Source organism: Papio anubis, unplaced genomic scaffold (assembly GCF_008728515.1).
Source record: "Papio anubis isolate 15944 unplaced genomic scaffold, Panubis1.0 scaffold512, whole genome shotgun sequence".
Taxonomy (NCBI): domain Eukaryota; kingdom Metazoa; phylum Chordata; class Mammalia; order Primates; family Cercopithecidae; genus Papio; species Papio anubis.
In genome coordinates this window covers 1544-26195 of record NW_022165325.1, presented here as the reverse complement: position 1 = coordinate 26195, position 24652 = coordinate 1544, and the positions used below count along the sequence as shown (strand labels likewise).

The 24652-nt window shown below is 39.7% G+C and overlaps 3 protein-coding genes and 1 long non-coding RNA gene across 6 annotated transcripts in view; 1 reads left to right on the top strand and 3 right to left on the bottom strand.

The window, feature by feature from the left end:
• Positions 1 to 1431, bottom strand: part of LOC101003073 (proline-rich protein 23D1-like) — a 29633-nt gene extending 28202 nt beyond the window's left edge. The window contains exon 1 of one of the 3 annotated variants that reach the window (XM_009212477.4): positions 865 to 1431. The gene's annotated coding sequence lies outside the window, so the exon portion shown is untranslated. Of the gene's footprint in view, positions 1 to 307; positions 759 to 795 lie in introns of those variants that run through there. The other 2 variants (XM_009212476.3, XM_009212479.4) reach the window with 2 other exon arrangements.
• Positions 1432 to 4543: 3112 nt separating this feature from the next.
• On the top strand, positions 4544 to 24525 carry LOC116273285. The gene is made up of 4 exons (XR_004181682.1): positions 4544 to 5228; positions 9573 to 9620; positions 12284 to 12423; positions 22522 to 24525. It is a non-coding gene; the product is annotated as an uncharacterized LOC116273285 (long non-coding RNA).
• Positions 7822 to 14745, bottom strand: LOC101000848 (beta-defensin 107A). Its single transcript, XM_003902393.4, has 2 exons — positions 13374 to 14745; positions 7822 to 9690 (listed from the first exon to the last, which is right to left on the bottom strand). Exons 1-2 carry the CDS (start codon positions 13441 to 13443, stop codon positions 9548 to 9550), a joined length of 213 nt encoding a protein of 70 aa, XP_003902442.1. The 5' UTR covers positions 13444 to 14745; the 3' UTR covers positions 7822 to 9547.
• Positions 19682 to 22471, bottom strand: LOC101001191 (beta-defensin 105A). The gene is made up of 3 exons (XM_003902394.5): positions 21624 to 22471; positions 21238 to 21283; positions 19682 to 19969 (listed from the first exon to the last, which is right to left on the bottom strand). The coding sequence occupies exons 1-3, from the start codon at positions 21691 to 21693 to the stop codon at positions 19849 to 19851; spliced, it is 237 nt and encodes a 78-aa protein (XP_003902443.1). The 5' UTR covers positions 21694 to 22471; the 3' UTR covers positions 19682 to 19848.
• Positions 24526 to 24652: the final 127 nt, after the last annotated feature.

Genomic DNA, 24652 nt, shown 5'->3' with positions numbered 1-24652 from the left:
GGCCTCATCATCTGAATTTGAAACAAAATTAAAAGAGTATATAATTAAGGCATTTTTTTAAAAAACCCTAATGAATTAGGGATCTATCTTTCCTTTACTCCTCCCTGCTATGGTTGGTCAGAATCCCCTTTCTATTCTGTCCTCCACCTCTCTCCTGATTCTCTTTGTCTATGTCATCTATCCCACTACTTCTTGCCCACAAAACTTTCACTATTTTTTCAACACCTTCTACAAAGCTTTTAGAAATCTTTCATTATCACTGCTTTTCAAAATCCATCAGAGACAGCTTCCCAGTAGTCAGTTTTACCTTCTTTTTCAACCTCACTCTCCCTGGCTCCCTGGCTCTCTGATTCTCTTTTGGCCTCTCTTTTCTCCTTATCCCCTGGCTTCACATCTACATTCACAAGAACAGAATGAAGAGTTCCCTTTCCCAATAAGAGCACACTTTACATTGGGACACCAAAAATCTTAAGCACACCCTGACAGGCACAGTCAGTGGAATGAGATTTGGGACATAAGATCACAGGGTGTCACAGGACTGTGGCCGGTGATGTCCAAGCCGAGGGTGTTCAGGGGCCTCTCCGAGTCTGCGACTAAGGAGAGGACTGAGGGCAGCAGGACAGGGTCCCACGAGACGCGAGGATGAAGGAGGGGTGCGGACAGCGTGGAGGGCCTTAGGAGGCTACTGATGTCTAAGATATCCCAAAGCCAGCGGGAGGTTGCGGTCTTCCTCCTCCTGGCATTGCCCACAAAGGGCCGCGAGGGGTGAGAATCCACTTCCGAGTGGGGACTTACACGGGGCACTGGGTGGGGAAGGGAGAAGGTGAAAAGACAAAAGGCAGAAAAACATGGCGGGGCACCAACCTCCCAGCGTCTGACAGCTACGTGGAGCTTCTGCGGCTGAGACAAGTAGTTGCGGGGATTGTGACGTCGGCAGTGACGCCCGACGCCAGATCCTAGGTGTGGAGGGCGGCGACACGGAGTTGTGAACAGAAAATATCGAAGTCCACTCCAGGAAAGAGGCCTTTCATCCGGAAAATCTGCATCCAGGTCCGCCGGAACCTGCGGTCTCAGGATGGGGTAGTGGGCCGGAAAGAGGGCAGAACCAGTGTGGTCCGGGCCTGAGCTTCCCTGCTGTGTCCCCAGGGCGTATCCGGATCTGTCCCCACTTCCGGCCAGTGCAGCCTTGGTCTCCGTGTTTGCCACCACACGAGTGTTTTATGTGCAGTGGGGCTGGGCTGCTTCCACTCGCTGCAAGTTGAATGTTTCTGATACTTTATGGTCAGGGTAGTCAGACCACTTACATAGGTTGATGATCCGGTTCCTTCTGGACAAATTAAAAACTGTTTAGGAGTCTGGATGCAGTGGCTCTCACCTAGAATCCCAGCACTTTGGGAGGCTGAGGTGGGCGGAGTTCGAGACCAGCCTGGGCAACAGAGCAAGAGCTTGTTTCTACAAAAATATGAAAACTTAGCCAGGTGTGGTGGTGGGTGCCTGTGGTCCCAGTTCCTCCGGAGGCTGAAGCATGAGAATCACTTGAGCCCAGGAGGTCGAGGCTGCAGCGAGCCGTGATGGGGCCCCTGCACTCCAGGCGGAGCAACAGCACGAGACCCTGTCTCAAACCAAACCAAACAAAACAATAACAACAAAAGTTTATGGCAGAAGTTCTTCCTCTCTAGCGTGAGTGGGTGGAGCTGCACGTTTTGAGTGGAGCAGGTGTGGCGCCTTCGCGACCCAGGGGCACCTGGCTGGAGGTGGCTGGACCAGGACCCCCACCAGCCCAGTCAGAACGGGCCATTTACTGTCAGAACTACACCTGAATTGCCACACTTGGTCTGTGGGGAGCATGCAAATTCACACCAAGGATGAGGAATGTAGGTTCCTTTTCTATTCCTCATTCACCCAGGAGGCAGGGACAAAAGCAGGGGCTCTGTTCCAGGGACTTCTTGGGCCAGGACCTGCGCTGGGTCCAGGAGGCCCGAATCATTGCTTTAAAACAACAATATTTACTGTGTATATTAATAAATTCCTTTATCCATCTTTATATTTAATGTGTTCTTTTTCGCATTTCTTAAGATGAATCATAAATCTGAATTCCTTTGAGACAAACGTGGATGACATCCCCTAATTTTCTTAGGTAATCATTTCAGAATATATTGTAATTTCACATATTTCAGTGTTGTCAGAGTTATTTTTAAAAATATTTTTAATTTAAAATATGGGATAGTTTAATGCTTTGTTTTCTGTTTCTGAGTATTTTGTGACAACTATGGATATTGAGGCATGCAAAATGCGTACCTTCTAGGAAATACATGATTTTTGTAGAAGTAATGAAAAATTAAAGGTTCAATATTTCCGTGGACATTTACCAAGGGAAGTCTACTCTCACACAAGAAGAATTTTTAAAATAGCAAAACTGCATTTTCAATTTTCAATTGCCTCATTAATATCCTTAATAAATGTTAAAGTGAAATATATAAGTTAACATTTCATTTTCTAAATGTCCTGATTTTCCTTTTTCTTAAGTGCATGTTAGCTGGATTTTGGAAAGATCAAAATCCCAACTGTTCATTCTGCAAAGATTTCTCAAAGATTATTTCCACATGAGGGTACCCTTCTGGTTTTCCCATAACTAATACCAGTTTCTTTAAATTTTAAGTTTTTAAAAAATATACATATATAAATATTTTGATTCAAAATGGATTTAAAATGTGAATAACTTCCCTTAGGTAAGTGAGCAGAAAGAACACTGGGATTCATCAGGGTACTTGGGGGATCAGCCCTGCCCACTGCTTCTCCAGATTTCCAGAGCTAAGTTTGTTTCTCCTGAGCTCAGCTCATACCTCCCATACCTGCTGGGAAGTGGACACAGATTAAGGAGCCAGGACTGTGTACAATTTCAACTGAAGAAATTCATATATCTGAGCCCTCCCATTTAGTTTTTCTGCAGCTCCCTCTCTCTTCACATAGGAGCCAAGTAATGTAGCTCTGCCTGTATGTACCATTCAGACACTAATCCACCTTCTCTACCAAATATTTTGTTTTTTGGTTTCTACAAAATATGAGTTTGAGGAGTCTTCAAATAGAGTGAATGGATTCGTCTCGGGTCTACATGGGACACACATTGTCTACATTTGGAAGCCCGTTATGAGAAACTAAGCTCTCTAAATGAATGTCTGGGTAAATTAAGATCTGCTCACTGTGTCTCTGAGTCTCTGATTCCTTGCCTAGAAAATGGATCTGATAAAAGCTGCGTGAAAAAAATGACAATGCATTGAAGCGTAATTTTTTAAAATTATGATTTATTATTACAATCTAAAACAAGATTTTCCTGTCCTACCTTAGAAAATTTCCTTAGCTTTTTCAGAAGAAACTACAACCTACCAAAGCACAATGGTTGTAGGAAGGCTGTTTGATTGGGGCACTAAGAAGGCCTGATGAAAAGGTGGTCCATCTAAAATGCAATGCAGTGTCTATAAGGCAACCTGTGTCCACATCACTTTCTGGGCATAACCAGCCCTACCTCCTCAGAGAGGATCTGATCCTAATGCACATGCATTTCCTTGGACAAAGGTAGGGAGTCTGATTCAGAGCTGCTCTAAAGCCTGTCTGTGCAGAAGACATCATACCTGTAGTTCCTCTTCCTACCTTGAATGTGAAGCAGTACACTCAGTTTCAGAGCTAGAGTTTTGATCTCTGTAAGTTCTATTTGAAAAGACCAAGGGTTGGCAAAAAAAAAAAAAAAAAAAAAAAAAAAGAGGTACAGTCAAGGATTGGAATAAAGTCCTAGGAACAGCGTCAAGCCCAGAAGAACAGCAGTATTGGAGGACTATGGGTTAGGTTTCTAAGATTGATGGTGATCCTTACAAGTCAACCCCTGTTACACTCTTTGCCTTGGGTCCACAGAGCTTTGTCACAGCTCTCTCTTGTAAGTTTCTTAAAATCACTAAAGAGGATTGCTTGAACTCAGGAGTCTGAGATCAGCCTAAGCAATATAGTGACAACTCATCTCTACTAAAATAAAAAAATTTAGCCAGGCATGGTGGCATGTGCCTGTAATCCTAGCTATGATGGTGCCACTGCACTCCAGACTGGGCAACAGAATGACCCTGTCTCAAAAAAAAAAAAAAAAAGAAAAAGAAAAGAAAAATCAGGAAAGTGCCCCATTTTCTACTACTCAGATCCTGTTCAGTTTCAGTGATGAAGCAGAGGTGGATCCCGACACCCTGAAGCACCTCTTACTGCAGTTCATCTAAGTCAGCCTTTACCCGGCCTGCTCTGCAGTTCAGACAGTCAGAAGGGCTCGTGCACAGGTTAGACAACTACAGTTCTCTCTGTCATCAGTTTTCATGGTTTCTCATACAGCCCTTCTCCATATATAGATACTGGAGATTTTGCCCAGTGGATTCCCTCAAGGTCTCAGTTTCATTAAACTTGTCAAGGCTTCCACAGATTGTTTTGCCACCTAGTGAACTTGTTTCCAAAAAAAAAAAAAAGTGAAATAGGGAAAAAATTAAGTGGCAAATGAGAATGATAATAGTCCTCACAGGTGAAGGTGTCCATAGAGACAGGAGATGGGTGGCTTCATTTTGGTCAGCAACTCACCTGGGCCAGTGGAATGTCTTTGTTTGGATAAAAAAGACCTTTCTGTACCTCAATATAGACAACCAGGGACAGAAGTGCACCATATGAGCAGAATGGCTTTCAGAAGAGAACAGAGAGTCCTTAACATTTTCGGTTCAGTTCCCCAGAAGAATGAAAGTGAGCAATTTTGAATGGAAATGATTGTCAAATGGGAACATAAACTACGAACATATTGGCAACAAAGGAAGTTTAGCAACAACACTCCTTCAGTTTCAGTTAAAGTGATTTACGCTAAGTTGATAAACCAGTTGGTTTAAATGGTCACAGGGCATTTTGTCTGTGACATCTCTCTTGACCTCAATGACTCCAGTCATAATTAGTCTAACTGCACATGTTCTAAACTCACACATGTCTTGGATCAGGCTATAGAACTTAACACATGGAATATTCATTTGCTGTACATGTGTCTGTCTACCCAATAAAGTCTGAGCTTCTGTTCCTGGGGTTGGGCAAGGTGAACCACTTGGTCATGCCCTCTCCATATCTCGTTTACAAATGAAAAGTGCAACACAACGATATGCCACTGGACATGAAGGCAGAAATCCTGGATTTGAGCCTAGATCTATTTCTGCAACTAACTGGAGGTGTGGGACAGAGATCAATGGATCTCAGATGCTTCTGTGTTCAGTGATCAACAGGTCTAAAATGTCACTGTGCAGGAGACTTAATTGGAAAAGTCATTTTACAAATTTAGATTCTTAGCTTAAGAGATCGCAATTTGAAAGTGTTAGAGTGGGGCATAGAGCTCTAATTGTAAGTATTCTAGGCTTGTTACACTGATTATAATTAATCAATATAGTTCTGGAAACTGGGACTTAACTGATCTCTAAGGTTACTTCTAGTTCTAATATTTGAGTGTTCTAAGGAGTCGTAGACATCTGAATACAAATCTTACACTAACTTTTATGGTTTGTCAGTTCATGTGTGTGTGTGTGCTCATGTGTGTGCTCCTACATCATGAAAAAGTAGAACTCTTCCTTTACTTCATGCAAAGTTCAATCCACAAATTATAAGTAAATTTTAGATAATTGGTAGTGAGGATGAATTTGTTAACACCAAGTTTGACAGAGTAAGAGTAGAGGCTGAAGATAATAAGGCACTGATCTAGAACAACATCAGTGAGGAGGAAGAGGGAAAGAGATAATTGCATTAAGATTTACAGGGATTAATGAGCAATTTATGCAGATTAATGTCATGAGTAAATTGTGTGACTTATTCAGAAAAGTAAGCATTCCTGAGTAAACCTCTACTTTTAACCTGAATGTCAAGTAAATGATAACAATATTTTCTAAGGTTTAGAATATTCAATGAAGACCAGGTTTGAAAACAAACCAATAAATTGCAATAAAGACATTACCTTTGAAGTGCCTATCAGAAATCCACTTAGAGTAGCTCAATAAACTTAAATTGGATATATAAGTAATGGAAGGTTGAAAAGGCACAGAGATAACCACACAAAAGCGATATCACTTTTAAACATAGGAACAAAGGAGTAAAGTTACTCTTGGGGGCTACTGCTCAAAATTCTCTTCCTTGTATGTAGCTAGAGCTTGAACCTATGAGGGGGGGACACAGTACCAGGTGCCCAAGTCTCTTAGTGGGGTACACCACATAAGTCATGCTTAAAATTTTACGGGAGCAATGCTCAATGACTGATGTGCAGGCAAATGAGGCAGAGGCACTTGATAGCCAGTGTTCAGACTTCTGAGGAGGAGACATGGTCCAACAGGTGCGTGGATAGACAAGGTGCATAGAAAAGCAGATTGTAGCTCAGCTGGTCCTCTTACAATCAAGGAGGTAGAGCTAAAATGCTGCTGGTCCTTTTCTAGCACATTTGTGGGGCTGCTGAAAAAGTGGAAAGAATAGAAAGCCTGAAGCGTGGAGCCAACCATCTGGTGCCATTGGAATGCTGCTGACTAAAACAGCATAGGAACAGATGCCTTCACTCCTCATTTTGTTTTCCACTTTCCTGCTGATACCTTTCATTAAAGGTGCTAACTGGCCAAGAAGTATGACAAATGTAGTTTTCAGAGTCTCAGCACAGCACCACAGAACAAAGAAGTCATAAAAGTAAAGAAGTAACACCATGTCATTAGTACATAAAGAGTGAGAACCAATGGAATGGAGGAGATTGTTTAGAGATAACACGTTTAATAAGAAGAGAATGAAACATAGGTGAAAGCAATCCCAGCCAAGAGAATATTAGCAAGAGTCAGCAAAGAAGACTGAGAATGTGTGGAGAAGACAAAGAGAAATGTCCAGCAGACAAACATTCTCACAGGCAGAAGAGAGAGAAATTAAGGTGCAGGAGATAGATCACCTTGTAAAATGTTTCAGAAAAGGCCTGAAAGATGAATACTGGCCATAGGTCACTGGAGTCAGCCCTGGTAATTTATTAAGAGAACAGCTACTATTAAGTGACTAAGGAGGTACCTGGTAGCTTTATAAAGAGAAATTCCATTAGTATGATGACAGCTAAAATAATCTTCTTCTCCTTCACCTTCTCCTTCTCCTCCCCCTCCCCTCCCCCTCCCTCCTTCCTCCTCCACTGCTGCTGCTGCTGCTGCTTCTTCTTCTTCCTCTTCTCCTTCTTCTCCTTCTCCTTCTTCTTCTTCCTCTTCCTCTTCCTCTCCCTCTCCTTCTCCTTCTCCTTCTCCTTCTCCTTCTCCTTCTCCTTCTTCTTCCTCCTCCTCCTTCTCCTCCTTCTCTTCTTTTGAAACAGGGTCTCACTCTGTCATCCAGGCTGGAGTGCACTGACTCACTGCAGTCTCAACTTCCAGGGCTCAACCCCCAAGCAATCGGGACTGCAGGTGTGAGCCACTACACCTGGCTATTTTTTTTTTTTTTTTTTTTTTGAGACGGAGTCTTGCTCTTGTCACCCAGGCTGGAGTAGAATGGCATGATCTTTGCTCACTGCAACCTCTGCCTCCTGGGTTCAAGTGATTCTCCTGCCTCAGGCTCCCGAGTAGCTGGGATTACAGATGTGTGCCACCATGCCTGGCTAATTTTTATATTTTTAGTAGAGACAGGGTTTCACTAGGTTGGCCAAGCTGGTCTCGAGCTCCTGATCTCATGATTTGCCCGCCTCGGCCCCACAAAATGCTGGGATTACAGGCGTGAGCCACTGTACGCGGCCTAAATTTTTAAAATTTTTTGTAGAGATGGGGTCTCCCTCTGTTGTCCAGGCTGGTCTTGAACTTCTGGGCTCAAAGGATCCTCCTGTCTTGGCCTCCCAATGTGCTGAAATTGCAGGCACGAGCCTCCATGCCTGGCTTGAAGACATTTCTATAGGTTGAAAAGGAAATAGGGTATGAAAACACTGGAGACAGGAAATGTATGCTGTATTTCAAGTCATTTGACATTGACAGAGAAAGAAGAGGAAAAAGAAAAAAAGAAGAAATGAGAAAGCCTAAACACACTTAGATTCTCAAAGGCAGTTAGTTTTATGTGAGACAATGGATAAGGAATTTCTAGGGAAAATGCAGAAACAGAAAAATCCTCTGATTGAGGCAGATAACTTTACATAATTTCCTCCAGCATAGTTTTAAGAATAAGAAAATTAGCACCATGAAGACAAGTGGCAATACCAGAAGATCTTTCAAAAATACATTTTATTTCTTATTTTAAAACATTTTACACATTGTCTTATTCCAGGTATTTTTTCTCTTTTATTTGCATCTCTATAGGAAGCCAGCTTAACTGAATAGAGAAGAACATTTTCTGGAGCAGCGCAGAGGGATTTTGCTTCTTCTGTTCTGGGAGGGTGTGCTATAAGACTTCTATGATGAAATAGTCTGTGATATATGCTTTCCTCTGCTCGAAAGCTGGGACTCCAAATGTTGGCAAATTAGGGAAAAGGCAAGCCTCGGTTTGCCATTGTTATCATTGTTATCATCTGAAAGGGCAGGGATTGCAGGATCACAACAGAGATTTTAGAAAGTGTCTTTTTATTTTTTCTTTCTATGTTTTTTTTTTTTCAGTTTGTTTCCATTTCTTCCTCCATTTAACTGTTCACCTGAACACGCTGAGAAACGTTCCATCTTTAGGATTGCCTTTTGTTGTTCTGTTACCCTCCAGCATGCTATTTTGTGGACATGCTAAGCAGACAAGTCCAGAAAGCCCAAAGTTGGAATAGAAATGTGACTAAGTCAGTAACTGTATAACCTTCCTGAGTCTCACTCTCCTCATTTGTAATAAGGGCATTGAATTCGATGACCTTTAGGGAACTTACTGCTTCAGAAACCCATGATTTGATCCATTCTCACTGCAAATGGCCAGAATGAAGATATTGCTCCACCTGCAGTCAACTTGAATTTTGATATGGGTGCATTTCATTCTAAAACTTGATGTTTTAGATCTAACAGGTAAATGAACAAGACTCTAAACAATTCCTACCTATAAAAGAGAGAAAAGAGTACATGACAGTGATACTGCTGAAGCAGCCACAATTAGCATCTGGCAGGTATTCCCTTTACTGACAGGTTCAATCTGCTCACATTATAGATATCAGAATCTTGGCACAGAGGGCCCAGTGTCCTACAACTGTTCAAAGCCAGAGCTATAACTTTAGAACTCAATTCACCTGAGTGCCAGTCCAACCATTCCATTCCATCTGTTTTATCTATTTATTCAATGGCTCACTTTTTTATAAAGTGAAAAAAATCATGAATAGGCCCTGTGTCAGGAATTGACAGTGCAGAGGTCAACAAGATATAGTGTCTGCCTGGAAGAAGTTCACAGCCTAGGAAGGGTATCTCCCTGTAGCATTGGAAGCTAGACTGACATGGTTTCAGATAATCCAAACTTTGCAGATCAAAGAGAGACGGTGCAGAGAGATTTGTCCCACTGATATCGCAGCCAGAGAATCTTCACCTCTTTCATTCTTGCAGCTGGTGCTTAGTTTTTAATCTTTCTTTCTCTTTTTGCAGCAATATGGTGTTAATTCAGCTCTACAGCCCCCAATCTTTACTTCAAAGGTAAGACATTCAGCTTCACAGTGACCTTCCATTCTCTTACAAATTAGTGCTCTATGAATTGCTGTCCTGGCTAAGTAAAGAAAGCAATTTGTCTTTAGTTATCTATTAATTAGTAACTATAAGATAAAATTACATTGCCCAGGCCAAATTCAGACTTCCTCATTACCATAACTCCTAGAGACACAGACTATAAACCTAGAAATTAGAAAAATCAAATGTTATCTGAATAGTCATGTCTGAGCTCACACCCCTGGTACAATATAATCAATGTCCTTATTAAATAGCTAATTGGGAAAAACAGAAAAGATTTTCATATGTCAAAATCATATCTAGCTTGTACAGAAACAGAATGTTTCTTCCAAGGAAGGTGACAAAGTACTTTCTAATTCCAATGAACCATCCTTATCAACAGATTTTTTTTTTTCGTGTCTCCAAATAGTCTCTGATTTACAGCAAAAGTTAAAGATTGTTCTGTTACATTACAGGCAGACCAATAGTAGATCATATGCCCTGGCGTATGGTTTTGGAGTCTCACAGTTTTAGGTAGAAAGATAAACAACATGATGCTAGTCCTTCTCAATTTACTGTGCAAAGAACACCAATGGAATCATGTATTTAGTTCTGGCAAGCAAATTTGGAGGGACATAGGCAATGTGTATTCATTCATAACAGAGATTAGGTTGAAGAGAAAAAAAATATGTCAAAACAGGAACTTTTTTAATTGGTAAGATACATTCTTAGGAAAAAATAGTGGAAGAAGTAGCAGTTATTCTCAAAAGGAGTAACGTTTATTCCTGGAAATAACAACTTTGGGGGAAGAACAGTACATATTAGTTGCCATATATCTGAAATATTATCATGTGGAACATATTTTGTTAGTGCCAAGTTAAGGCAAAGACTAATGGAAAGAAATTTCAGGGACTTAGATTTCTGCTCCAATTAAGGAGAAATGTTTAAATAGTCCAAAGTTGAACTTGGGATACTGTGAGCTATAGATCACTGAAATTTATCAGGCATCTGGACAATCAATTGACACACACACACACACACACACACACACACACATATATACATATATATATAATCATGTATAGGGTGTTGAATACTGAATCATGGCAGAGAACAAAAAAATAAGTAGAAGAACAAATGACAGTTAAACAATGGTAAACTCTAACATAGCATAGAGTATGTGCCTGCCACTGCCCAAGCAGTTATATAGAAAGATTGTTAAACTGTCCCAAAGCAGTTATTTTTACCTTCAGACTTTCAGTCATAGAACCTCTGAGTTTCTCTGGACGCATGAATATTTAGCTAATCACATCAGCTCCTAGCTTCCTATTTCTATATGTCCACATGAACAAATCTGGAAAAATGAAAAAGGGGTGGAATGATGTGAACTGCTTCTATGTAATCTTAATCATGTTCTATATTTTCTAACCCTGCCTGTTAGAACATCCTTGGAACCAAATAAAACAGTCAACTGTTTAGGATGGCCGGGTTGACCTTCAGCCCAAATCACAACAAAACTCGGTGAAAGAGAGCCCTCTACCTTCACCTAGCCAACTTAGCTATTTTTGGACTTTTACATGAAAGAGAAATAAGGTTTTGTCTTTCTTCAGTCACTCTATTATTAAGATTCTTGATTATAACAAGTTAGTTTCTAATTAGCATAACAAGTTTATTCATCTTCAAAACAATGCTATTATTGTTATCATTTATAGAATGGAAAGTAAAACAGAGGGTACATACAGCTTATAAACATTAGCACTGAGATCCAAACTCATACAGTTTGGCCTAACAGCCTATGTTTATTGCCTTTTATATTGACCATTAAATTCACTTCTAACTCTGAGATTCTATGTGATTATGGTGATGGTAGTGGTTCTAATTTGTGCCCAAACTATGCTTATTATTGTAATTCAAATACATCTGAGATGAGTTTTGTGGACAGGGAGCTATTATGCCTCCACATCTATAGACCAATCTGAATAAATTGGAGTACTGATTAAAGTGGGTGGGGAAGACAATTTAAAAGGAGTTTATCTATCCTGGAGCATTGTCTGACATCTATGAAAAGATGCTGAGGGCAGAAAATAGGGAACTGATTTTACAACTGAGACTTTCATGGAGTCACTGAAACTTTCATGGGGTCAAGGAGGTCACTGAAATAATGGAGTCACTGAAACTTTCATGGGGAAATTGTTCTTTAGCTCTGTTCTTTAGTTCTAGTCTTGTCTATTTCCAAATGTGCAATACAAATACTACTTCTGTAGTATTTGTACTACAGAAGTACAGTACTACCAGGAAACCTTTCTGTATTTCCTAGTTAGAACCAAGTTTCCACATCTATGGCTTCTCTTTATACTTTGCATCTTTTATGGCACTTGTGAAAACTGTTTCATATTAAAGTTATTTGTGTATTTTCCTGTCTCATTGATATACTTACTCATACATGTTAAATGTATTGAAAGCTTATTTACCAGTACAGGCAATGTCTTTTTGAACAACACAGAAAGACTAGACTAATAACTTCAAGCAAATTAAGGTCAATGTCCATGCTTTAATTATATTTTTACCTTTTTATTTTACCTACCTTTATCGTAGTGGACAGAACAATTTCTTGTAAGTGGTTAGCACACATTCAATATCTATTGGTTTTCTAGGACTACTGAGGACAGAATGTATATTAAAGAAATGTAGAAATTCAGGAGCCATGAAGGAGCAGACAGGGGGCTTCCTGATGCATGGAGAACCTCTAATAGGAAAAGCTTCACAACAGAAGGAACGAAGGATAGTAGAGGAGGTATGGACATAAACATTTCTTAGGAACACAGTCGTGGTTGTATCAAGCGAAGAGAATCTCAAAGATGCAAAGACTTAAGAGATTAGTAAGCAAGATGTTAGTTTAGTGGTTTTAATAGTGTAATTTTCAACCAGTGTGTGAAAGCCAAAAAGTCTAAAATAATTTATGGATAAGATATTTGGACCAACGACTCAGACCTGAAAAAAAAATTAGCTGTCTGAGGATCTAGTAACACAACTTCGGTTTAATTTAGACTACAAAGGCTGTACTTCCCTAACTTAACAAATATGTTTGGCATTTGCCTTGGAGATTTTTTTTTTTTTTTTTAATCCACTTTGGAATATACTGAACCTGGCCCGGCGCGTGGCTCATGCCTGTAATCCCAGGGCTCTGGGAGGCAGAGGAGGGGCGGATGGTGAGGTCAGGAGATCGAGACCATCCTGGCTAACACGGTGAAACCCCGTCTCTACTAAAAATACAAAAAAAAATTAGCCGGACGTGGTGGCGGGTGCGTGTAGTCCCAGCTACTCGGGAGGCTGAGGCAGGAGAATGGCGGGAACCCGGGAGGCGGAGCTTGCAGTGAGCGGAGATCGCGCCACTACACTCCAGCTTGGGCGACAGAGTGAGACTCCGTCTCAAAAAAAACAAAACAAAACAAACAAAAAAAAAGTGCTGAACCTGCGTTGCAGATTATAAAAGGAGGAAAGAGATCTAAAAGTACAAAGAAGTCTGAATTCCTTAGCAGAGCTGTTGAGGGAAGTTGACTAGATACTGTTAAGGTTGGAGACGTCCCGGTCAATGTGCTCCCGTTGTTTTGTGTCTGAGCTCAGGAAAAGATTTTCAGTGACTGGTTTGCCTTGGAACCTTCAACTTTGTAAAAGTTAAGCTTTCTTCTCAAAAGACATCCTGAGCAGACTGTCATCTCTACCTCTAAAAAATTTCCCTCTTACCTTGGAAAATTTGAGCAAGAAGAATGAGAGCAGCAAAAATAAAGAAAAATATTTTCATGGCTCCAGGCATCAGGGGAGAGCTGATGAAGGAAGTGCAGTAGCTGGAATCAAGCTCTTTTATCAAGGGGCATTGATTAAAATATGTTCTACTGCCCTGAAGGGGCTGGAAGTCAACTTTGGTTTGTCATGTTCGTTGGGAACATAACTATTTTCCATGCCCCACTGATTCATGCGTGGGCTGATGGATCAGATTTTATCTAAATCACATTTATGGGAGAGAAACGCAGAGAACTCTGCCTTTCTGCCTGGAATATTCTATTCTGTGTCTTTGTTTAGACTTCTCTCATCTTTCCTTCAAGTCTTATCTCAAGTATTACCATGTCAATAAGATACATAGCCACCATCCTTTTCCTAGTACATGATTTTACGTAAAACCTATTCTTAAAAAAAATTAAACAAACAAAAACCTTTAATTTTAAGTTCAGGAGTACATGGGCAGGTTTTTGTTTTGTTTTTGTTTTGTTTTGTTTTGTTTTGTTTTGACACTCTATTGCGTGGGGTGCTGTTGCTTAAGGAGAAAAGGGTTAATCCATCAAAAATACATAAAAACCATTAATATGTTTTTATATGATTTGATTTAATTAAAGGGAGAAATAGACATTTCTATATTTATAGGAGAACATTTTTACACCAGTCTGTCAGCAACTGATAGAATATAGGGAAAAATTAGCAAAGTCATACATGATCTGAACAATACCACCATTCCATCGACTAAATTGATATTTATAGAACACGTCATAAGATAACTGAAAAATACACATTTTTTCAAGTATATATGATACATTCATACATATAAACCATATGCTAGGCCATAAAACAAATATTGATGTGTTTAAAAACACTTAAATTCTTCAGAGTATATTTCTCACCACAAGGTGATTAAACTGGAAATCTATAAAATAAGCTATTTAGGATATTTCCAAATATGTGGAAATAAAGCAACATAATTCTAGATTGTGTATGCATCAAAGAATGAACAATGAGAATAATTGGAAATCATTTCTATATATCAAATTTTGTGGAACACAACAAAACAATGACTTTGAAAGAAATTTGTATCCAAATACTTATTGTAGAAAAGAAGAAATGTTTAAATCTATGACTTAAAATTATGCTCTAAGAACCTTAGAAAAGGGAACAATGTAAGCCCAATTATACAGAATAAATGAAAAAGAAGTTGTCACTACAGATTCAAGAAACATTAAAATAATATAAAAATTTTGTCAACATGTATATGCCAAAACATTTCACAACTTACATAAAATGGAAAAATTCTCTCAAAAATTTAACTTACCAAAATTGACACAAGAATTAGCAGAAAATATAGGTATTTCTATATCTCTTAAAGAAATTAAATATGTTATTAAAAGAAGAATGGCTTCTGCTTAAGATGTAGAAATATGTAAAGAAAATCATCCCACACAAAACAAATACACAGAAAAACACATGGCAAACTGCAAATATTCAGTTTCTTGAACTCATTGGAAAGCTAAGGTCACAAGTCAGCCACCTACCTACAAATATAAGAAAAGACAGGAACCTCCAAAAAATGAAGAACATGAGAGCTTGCTCACTGAAGCGGATTACCCCCAGAATATGATTTAAAAGATTTCAAGTAAAGTCTGTAAAGAATTGCTAAGAGCAAGTATAAACTGGAGAAACAATATAAACTTCTGGAGTCAGAGACAAAAGAGAAATTCACACCAACGTTTAATGTCTTCTCCATAGACTCAGTGGGTGCTTACAGAAAAGATCAGAGTATTTCATGATGTAAGTTGGGTGAGGGGAAGAGCAGCCACTGTGAGAAAGAATGAAAGCTTGCAAGAATCTTTCTCTTATATGGAAAAGAAAGTCTTAATTTCTTAATTAAGAAACCAGAGGAAGAACAACACTTGTTTGTACAGCACTGGTGCAATAAACAATCTAAAAAATGCAAAACAAAATATTAAAGCTAGGAGAACTAGGAGAAGGGAGCGCATTAAAAAACAAAAACAAAAAACATCCTCTACTTTGTCAACAGAGAAGGCATATATGCCTCCTGCCGGTGGAAAGATGGCAGAATAACTGCAGCAAACTTCTCATCAAAAGATACGCAAGCCAGGCCAGGTGTGGTGATTCACACCTGTAATCCCAGCACTTTGGGAGGCCAAGGTGGGCAGATCACTTGAGCCAGGAGTTTAGTTTGTGACTAGCCTGGGCAACGTAATGAGACTCCATCTCTACAAAACATACAAAAATTAACTGGACATGGTGGCAGGCACCTGTGATCTGTCACCTCAGGAGGCTGAGGTGGGAGGATCATTTGAGCTCCAGAGGCAGAGAATGCAGTGAGCCGAGATCATGCCACTGCACTGAGCATAAGAGTGAGACCCTGTCTGAAAAAAAAAAAATCGAGGCAGAAGAAAATGGAATAACATCTTTACAATGTAGCAGTGAAGTCATTTGGTCCTGGGTTTTACTATGTGGGAGTTTTGTTAGTGTTATTATTATCAGTTCATGCACTTTATTTGTTATTGGTTCATTTTAGACTTTCTATATCTTCTTGAATTAGTTTTGATATGTATGCATTTCTAGGTATTTATTCATCTAGGTGATCAAAATTGTTGCCATACAATTGTTTACAGTATTCCTTTATAATACTTTTAAAAAAATTTTCCTAAGATCATTTGTAAAACTTCTCTTTCACTCATGATTTTGGTAATATGAGTATTCTCTTTTTTTCTTAGTCAGTCTAGTTAGAGGATTGTCAATTTTGTTGATCATTTCAAAAAATAAATTTTTTTTTGTTGATTTGTTCTATTGTTTTCTTAGTTTCTATGTCATTTATTTTTACTCTAGTATTTATTATTTTCTTCCTTCTGCTTGCTTTGGGTTTAGTTGGCTCTTCCTTAATTTTCTTGAGATGGAAAATAATTCCATCTTCCATCTCAAGATGGAAATTTAAATCTATCTGATTTTAAATCTATCTTCTTTATAAATATAGGCATTTGCAACTATAAATTTTCCTTTAAGCATTTTTTTAGCTGTATCTCACAGTTTTGGTAAGTTGTTGTTGTGTTGTGTATTTTAAAGTGTTTTGGGGATTCCCTTTAAAATATTTTCTACGTTCCCTTATGTTTTCTGCTTTGACCCATCATTTATTTACACTTGTGTTGTTTAATTTCCACATAGTTGTGACTTTCCCAAATTTCTTTCTATTATCCCATTGTGTTCAGAGAACATGCTTTGTATAATTCCTATCCTTTTAAATGTATTGAGGGAGCTTGTTTTTAAATCTAACATACAGTCTATTCTAAAGAATATTTCATGTGAACAGAAGAAGAATGTGTATTTTGCTGTAACTGGTGCAGTGTTCCACAGATGACTTTGAGGTCTAATCGTTTTACAGTGCTGCTCAAATCTTATATTTCCTTGCTAATCTTTTTTCTAGTTGTTTTGTCTATTATTAAAAGTGGTATATTAAAGTCTACTGCTATTACTGTTGAATTCTCTATTTCTCTCTTCAATTCTGTCCGTTTTCCCTTCATGTATTTTGGCACTCTGTTGTTAGGGGCATGTGTTTATACTTGTTATATTATCTTGATGGGTTAAGTCATTAACATTATAAAATGCCCTTCTTTGTCTTTGGTACCAATTGTGTCTTGAAGTTTGTTTTGTGCACTATTAGTATAGCCACTACAGCTCTCTTTTGGTTATTGTTTGTATGGCAAATCTCTTTCCATCCTTTTACTTTCAGCTTCTTTGTTTCCATGAATCTAAAGTGTAAAGAAAAAGTGTTCCTGGACCAAACTGAGGGTCGGGCTGCTATTTCTCACAGCCCAATAACGAGATGCAAATAAACTGGGGAGGAAGAGAGCTTTTATTTCTGCAACCAGTTACAGGGAGAAGGCCTGGAAATTATCACCAGACCAACTTAAAATTACAAAGTTTTCCAGAGCTTATATATCTTCTAAACTATATGTCTATGTGTAAGTGTGCATTCAACTAAAGACCTAAGTGATTAACTTCTTTTAATCTATACCTAAGGTCTGAGTCCTGAACACCTTCCTCTGGAGCCTCGGTAAATGTACTTAATCAAAATGGGTCCAGGTGCTGGGGTGATGACCCTTATCTTGTCTCCTGCTAAATCACTGATGTTTAGGGAGTTCTTCAGACCTCCCACAAACTTGTTTAATCCTAAACGAGTCCTATTAAGAACTCCTTCGTTATTTTGTCATGCTTTAAGGCCCAGGAAAGGCCTAAGCAAAACTCTTGGTTGGAATTTTGTTACATTCCAGCCTTTATATGAGGGCACTGTTTTTTAAGCTTTTAATATTTAACTTAACCACTTAGTGAGTACTAAAACAGTTGTTATGGAGGCTTGGATTAGTGAGACCTGGCCTGCCACAAAAGGGGATAATTTGTGACTAGGTGAGCACCTGTGGGAAGTGTCCCCTGAAGCTGCCATCTGGATGCTACATGAGGTCATTATCAGGGCACAGCTACTGGTCTACCACGTTGTATGACTTTGAGACACTCACATGAATCTTTCATTAGAAGAAACTTCAACTAGGTTCCAGAGCATTTTTTACGATAAACAATGCAGTATTTGGAATGAGTAAGTAGTATTCCAGTTTCCTGGTGTTCTGTAAGCTAGCAGCTGCATTTGCACTGTGGAGACCTGGGGAGGAGGAGCATCTGCGAGCAGATAATTACTGTGAACTGGACTCTTAAGATCAAATACCCTACTTCCCACTGCCCTGGGGTAATTCTTGTAGAAATGTAGGAAACACTCTCGGCTTCTTGAGGGCTGTGTTTCAAATCTCTTTTGGAGAACAGTGGCTCATATGTAAATAGAATGAATCTAAAAATTGAATCAATCAAGCATTAAAAGGTTTCCCCTAATGGATAGTTCCAAAGAAAGAATTTAATACGTACAGATAAAGTGTTGGAAAAGATGACAATGCAAAGCGGGAGCAATGAGGCAAACTTACTGATAGTCACAGCTGAAATCTTCCACTGCCCTAAGGTTTGAGGAAAAACGGAAGGATTTGTGTGAGCCTGGGAGGAGCACTGGCTGGCAGAAGCTAAACTTGTGGTGGGACTGCCAAGTGAGAGCAGAAGACAGAGAAGCAGGGGCTTGGCTGAGCGGGAAGAGCCACTGCCGGAGAAGAGAGGGAGTCGGGGAGAGATACGCACTGCCCTCCCTTCTTCAGTCTCCCATTCTCCTAGGAGATACTTACAGTGACCAAAACCAGCCAGAAGTCAGGAAGCCTAGAAAATGTAGTTTGCATTTAATAGTTCCCATTTTACTCAGCAAAGCAGAAAAAAAACAAGGAACAGATTTGAGCACAGGGAGACAAATAATAGGCCCAAATGTTAAACAAAACATTGTTTAGTCTCATCCGTTAAAACTAAGTAACCAAGTTCAAGTCACTGGTCATAGGGCTGGTAATTTTGACCTTTATTTTGTGAAGCTGGATTTTATTTCACAAGGCAAAAGTTATACAGTCAACCATTTATGTACATTCTGTGTTGAACATTTTCAGTTAATCTCTAATCATTTTCTTTCACAGGTAAATACACCATAAGTACTAGAATCAATGAATGACAGTATTTAGGCAAACCAAGAAACAATGTGAATATAAAAATAATGTATTTGATAGAGTTATTACTCCATTAACATAGTTAGTACATACAGATGGATACACAGAACAAGACAGCAATGTGCACACCAGTTACTGGATCCTAGCTGTGACTCTGAAGAACTGACACCCTCTTGAGCCTCAATATTTTCAAATATAAATAGGAGTAATAAAACCTACCTCGTAAGATAATCATGAGTCATATGAGAGAAGTATGGAAAATATTTCATAAATCATAAGGTACTCTACAAATACATAGTAGTGGTATCTGACTGAGCAGATACTAGGTACACGTTTTTTTTAAAGGTCATCTCGCCCAGCGTGGTGGCTTATGCCTATAATCCCAGCACTTTGGGAGGCCAAGGCGGGCAGATGACCTAAGGTCAGGAGATCGAGACCAGCCTCGCCAACATGGTGAAACCCCGTCTCTAGTAAAAATAGAAAAATTAGCAGGGCATGGCAGCAGAAGCCTGTAGTCCCAGCTACTTGGGAGGCTGAAGCAGGAGAATCGCTTGAACCCGGGAGGTAGAGGTTGCAGTGAGCCAAGATCGAGCCACTGCACTCCAGCCTGGGTGACAGAGTGAGACTCTATCTCAAAAAAAAAAAAAAAAAAAAAAAAAGTCGTCTTTTAAAAATAAGCAATAAAATAAAAATAAAACAAAGAGAGAAAGACATGAGACTGATTCTGAGACTCACTCACTGTGTGATATGGATAAACCACATAACTTCCCTTGAACGTCTTTGAATACCCAGGCCTGCTTCTACGGCCATCAGTGTGCTGGTCTGGTTTGTCACACCCTCTGTCTGCAGCAGAGGAAGTTCAGCCTGCAGCTTCCATCGGGTTTCTCATTCTCCAAGCACTCCTTCCTGCATTTCCCCCGACCGAGCTTGCACGACTCGCAGACGGCAAACCTCCCTGTGCCAAGAAACAGCTGCTGACGGAGCTTTCCAGGAAATGTCTAGAAATGGGGAACATGTGAAACACCACCAAAAAAAGGGAGAGTTCGTGTGTATGATTACAAGGAATATTTTCAAGAACGGGCCCAGAGTTTTCAAAAAGAGCTCCTGCCTTTTGCAGGAGGGAGTTGGGGAGAGTTAGTTTTTAAGCAACAGATCATCACAATTCCTACTCTCCAAGTGTTTGTCATCTTGCAGGGATCAAAAGTAAACCACAGGCAGACAAAGAGACCTATGTATTACAGAACTATAAAAATACATACCTGATATGACTGTGAAGTTTGCTAGACAAAAATGGGAGGGGTATATTGTGGTTTTGAAAAGATCCTCGAAGATGAAGTTAAGAAACTTAGGTTCAACTCTTGTTTGGGCCTAGTAATCGCCAGGTTCTTAAGGTCCACATTCTCATTTGTCCAGTGGCCATTCGAGAAGCACCTGACTACATTTTTAAATCTGTTTAGGGATCAAATGGAATATTATATGCAAATATTTTTGTTATAATAATACCTACCACATAGGAGTGTTTTGAGGATTACATGACAAACTCCGTGAAAAGTTTTTAACAGGATGCCTAGTACAGAGCAAACACTCAAGTACTAGTAGCAACCTTAATATTTCTCATTTTGAAATTCTGTCTAAAACCTTTTCAACTTTGTCTACAATATTTCTTTTAGTTTTGTTTACAATGTGCTTTCTTTCTGTGTAAGATGACTTCAAAGAAAAAGAAAAGATCTGGGGGCTATTCGTTATGAATAGTTTTTCTGCAGTGGTGCTGAGTTTTCATTGAAGCAACCTCACTCTTTAATTTGAGCTTCCGTCAACTAACCTCATGCATTTGTGACATATATTATTACCAGACTTAGAAGCAGAGCTTGCAAGAGATGGGCAGACATGTTCACAGAGCAGTGCTAATTGGCTGGTACAAGACTAAATCTAAGAACTTGGTTTAGTGAACACCAACAGCTAGTGGGAAAAACCACTGAGTCCACATCTCTATGGCCAAATTACAGTCCAGTCACAAAGATATTTTTTTATGAAATCAAAAATATCCAAATATTATCCTTGGAACAAGAAAAAGAGAAGAAGACAACTTAATGAACTGGTTTTTCAGACAATTCTGTTTCCACCACTATCTCTGTCCCCTCTTTGTCTCCAGACATCAGAGAGAACTAACAGAGCCAGAGTTCCTAAGAGAAAAAATAATTATATAGAAGATATTTAACTTACCTGATGGAAATGGTTCGGAAAACTCAAGTCCTGCCTGGCACCCTAAATTCAAAACAAAATACATTTTGAAGATTAAAATCAACACAGGAATTAACACTGTATAAAACATTCCCAACTCCACGTGTGACATGGTATATCAGGAGGCAGTAGATCACAGAGTTGCAATCTTTATTCTATTTCTCAAGGTCAGCATTCCAGGTAACCAGCAAAAACAAATCACAAAAAATATATACTATATGCAGTTTGCTCCTAGAAAATGTCACTGTAGGTCTAAGAAATTCCCATGACAGGCACCATGAGAGCTTGACCATTAAGGTCAAACATCGAAGAATCATCAGGCTTTATAATCTGCCCAATCGAAATCCCATCCATTTTTATTTACCTGATGGCTGTTGAACCAAAATGAAGAACACGGCAAATACGAAATAAAATGTCTTCCTGATCAGGGCCATCTTTTAGAGAAGACTCTTCAGAATAGAGATTGGGATTTCCTTGAGAAGACCCAAACGAGAGGCTCATTTTTATTTAAAAGTAATGAGGAGATGCTCTTGATCAGTGAAGCGAATCAATAAAAGCACAATTATATGCTCCATTTCCCAGGATCAAGGGATGATATCATGGATAACAACCCTTGGCATCCAGAAAGCCTTTTATTTTGGGGAGCCTAACTGGTGTAGTGGAAAGAACACCAGGCTAGAGGTTGAAAGAGCAGAGGCCATGCTAGTTTCTGCCATACTAATGCAGGGGCTGGAAGCTAGTGACTCCTTTCATCTCTTCCAGCTTCTGTTTTCTGGGAGAAGATAAGAACCCACTCACAAATTCTGCTTGCCTCTCAAGGTTTTGTAAGAATCTAGTATGATTATAACGCAGAAGTGTTTTGAACATGTGGAATGCTTAGAAGGAGGCCTGGTACCATGTAAGAACTCAGTAAATGTGAACTCTCACTTTTCTAGCTTTCATTTTTATTGTCTACAAGTATCACAGGGAGAAAAGGAGGGGCAGCAATCATTTTGTCCAGTTAGTTCTGAGTCCCCTTTCCTGTAAGATACCACTTCACACACCAAAGCCATAATTACTGCATATTTTAAATTCATTAAGGAAATGGGTATTGGCCCAGATGTGTGGCTTATGTCTATTATCATAGCTTTTGGGGAAGCTAAGGCAGGTGGATTGCTTGAGACCAGGAGTTCTGAGACCAGCCAGAGCAACACAGTGAGACCTTGTCTCCACAAAAATAAATAAATAAATAAATAAATAAATAAATGTTTTTAATTTGCTAGGCACAGTGGTATGTTCCTGGAGTCACAGCTACTTGGGAGGCTGATGTGGGAGGATCACCTGAGCCAGCAGTTTAAGGCTGCAGTGAGCCATAAGCATGCCACTGCACTCCAGCCTGGGCAACGGAGCGAGATCCTGTTTCAAAACAACAACAACAACAAACACCAAAAAAACACACAAAAAAAGTGGAATGAAAAGCAAGATTTATACCATCTTCCCCTCAAATAAGTTCTGCTTATTCCTACCCTGTTGCCTATATTTACGTGATGTTCTGTTCTTCATTTCTGTAACGTAAAGTAGAAAAATTTTTAAATATAGACTACAAAGTATACGACTTACAAAGTATATGACCTTGGATAGGTTGCTTAATTTGATGAACCTCAAGTTTCCTAACCCTTAAAATGAATATATAATTATGGTACTTAGTCACAGAGCATTTAAGAGGCTTGCTGAGATAAGGTACATAGAGTACTTAGCAGAGTTCCTGGCTACTATCACTAGTACTACCTGCACATTTCTCTCTATTCAGCCTTGAACCGAAGTTTTCTGTAAACACTTTTTCAAGTTCATTAATTCACCATGAACCTTTTCTGACCTATGCAGGAAGGCACTCATTTTATGTTGCTGCTGTGACTTGCAAACAATTCAGATTCAGAATCCAAGCTAATGCCTGTATACATAGGGGATAGGGCCGAGTCTCAGGGCTTTCAGCTTTTAGGCATTTTGTATAGCCTGCATCAGGACCAACCTCCTAGGTAAATGCCCAGTGCAGTCACAGTTCTCTGCCTTAACTTGGGGTTTAATGCTCTGCAGTCACTGTTTTGAAAGTCTTAATAACTTTACCTTTGAATATATGCATTGTAAATAAGTCTGATGGGACAGTGGAGCATGCTCTGGGACTTTGGCAGCATGGCTTATGTGCACTCCAGACTACCTTTCCCTTTTCACCTTCCTGGGAGTATTCTTAGCCACTGGTCCCTCACTTTGGCACCCTGGGCCCCACCTGGCCTCCCCCTTACTATCCTCTTCCAGCCACCATCCACCTCACAGTGGCCTGGCTGTGAATATGCAAAGGACTGGAGTTGAGTGTCTAAGCCCTGAGTGTCTAGGGCAAGGCATGATGGTTACCAGCCCCTTGCTATGCCAACGGTGCCATGATACAGGTGGGCAGCATGGCAGGACCCAGCACAAAAAGCGTGCAGCATACAGCAAGATTCAAATTTTTTAACAAATATATGCTTAGGTCAAGCCCTTTGCCAAGTTTGCAAAGCTCAAAAAGACTGAATCTGGAATTCAGATTCCACCTCACTGTGGTTCATCAGCTCTTAACTGAAGCATTTTCAGAGATATTGTATAATTACTCTCATTTTACATATGAGTAAACCAAAAGCTGTTCAGAAGCACAGCCAGGATTAGAAATCAAACTGCTGGACTCCAGATTTTTTTACTTTTTCTGTGTCTGCCTTACTCTGTCCTCCCTTCATCCCCACTTTCCTTGTTGAAAACTTTCCAGAATCAGAAAAATGATGAGCTGTAGACTGAGTGACACCCACTGAGGTTGGCTGGGCTCTGTGCAGCAGAGCATGGAAATCCTCTCGTTTCTGATAAGCCTCACTGATCAAGATGTTACTTGGTCTGGAGAAATGTATAAATGCGGATGTTTGCTGCTCTTTCCTCATGGACACGGCGCTGATCTCTCAAGACGCTCCCAGTCACGAGGACTTTCCTCTTTCTCTTTGTTGTTCTCTTCTTTCTGACCCCAGGTAAAATGGGCATCTTTACAGGGAAGGTGATCGGAGGCGGTGTCCCAGAGAGAGTGTCCCCTTCAGTGAACGCCTGGGTGTGATCAACCCATCTACTACAAGAGGTGATATCCCCCAACGCCTCTTCTGTAATTCCTTTGCATTTTACATTCTTATCTAGGAGGGGCTGTCACAGGTTTGAAAGAGTAAAGGAAGGCCAGGAAACATGTCTTTTGGCATCCAGTCTCATGCTCACTAACAAAACCAAAAATTGAAAAAAAATTAAAAACAAGGATAGCAGTCTATGAACCTTTTAAAATATACAGATTTACACAGGTAAGAGGAGAGGAGCAATACGTAACTGAAATCCAGCTTTTTGGCCACTGAGGGG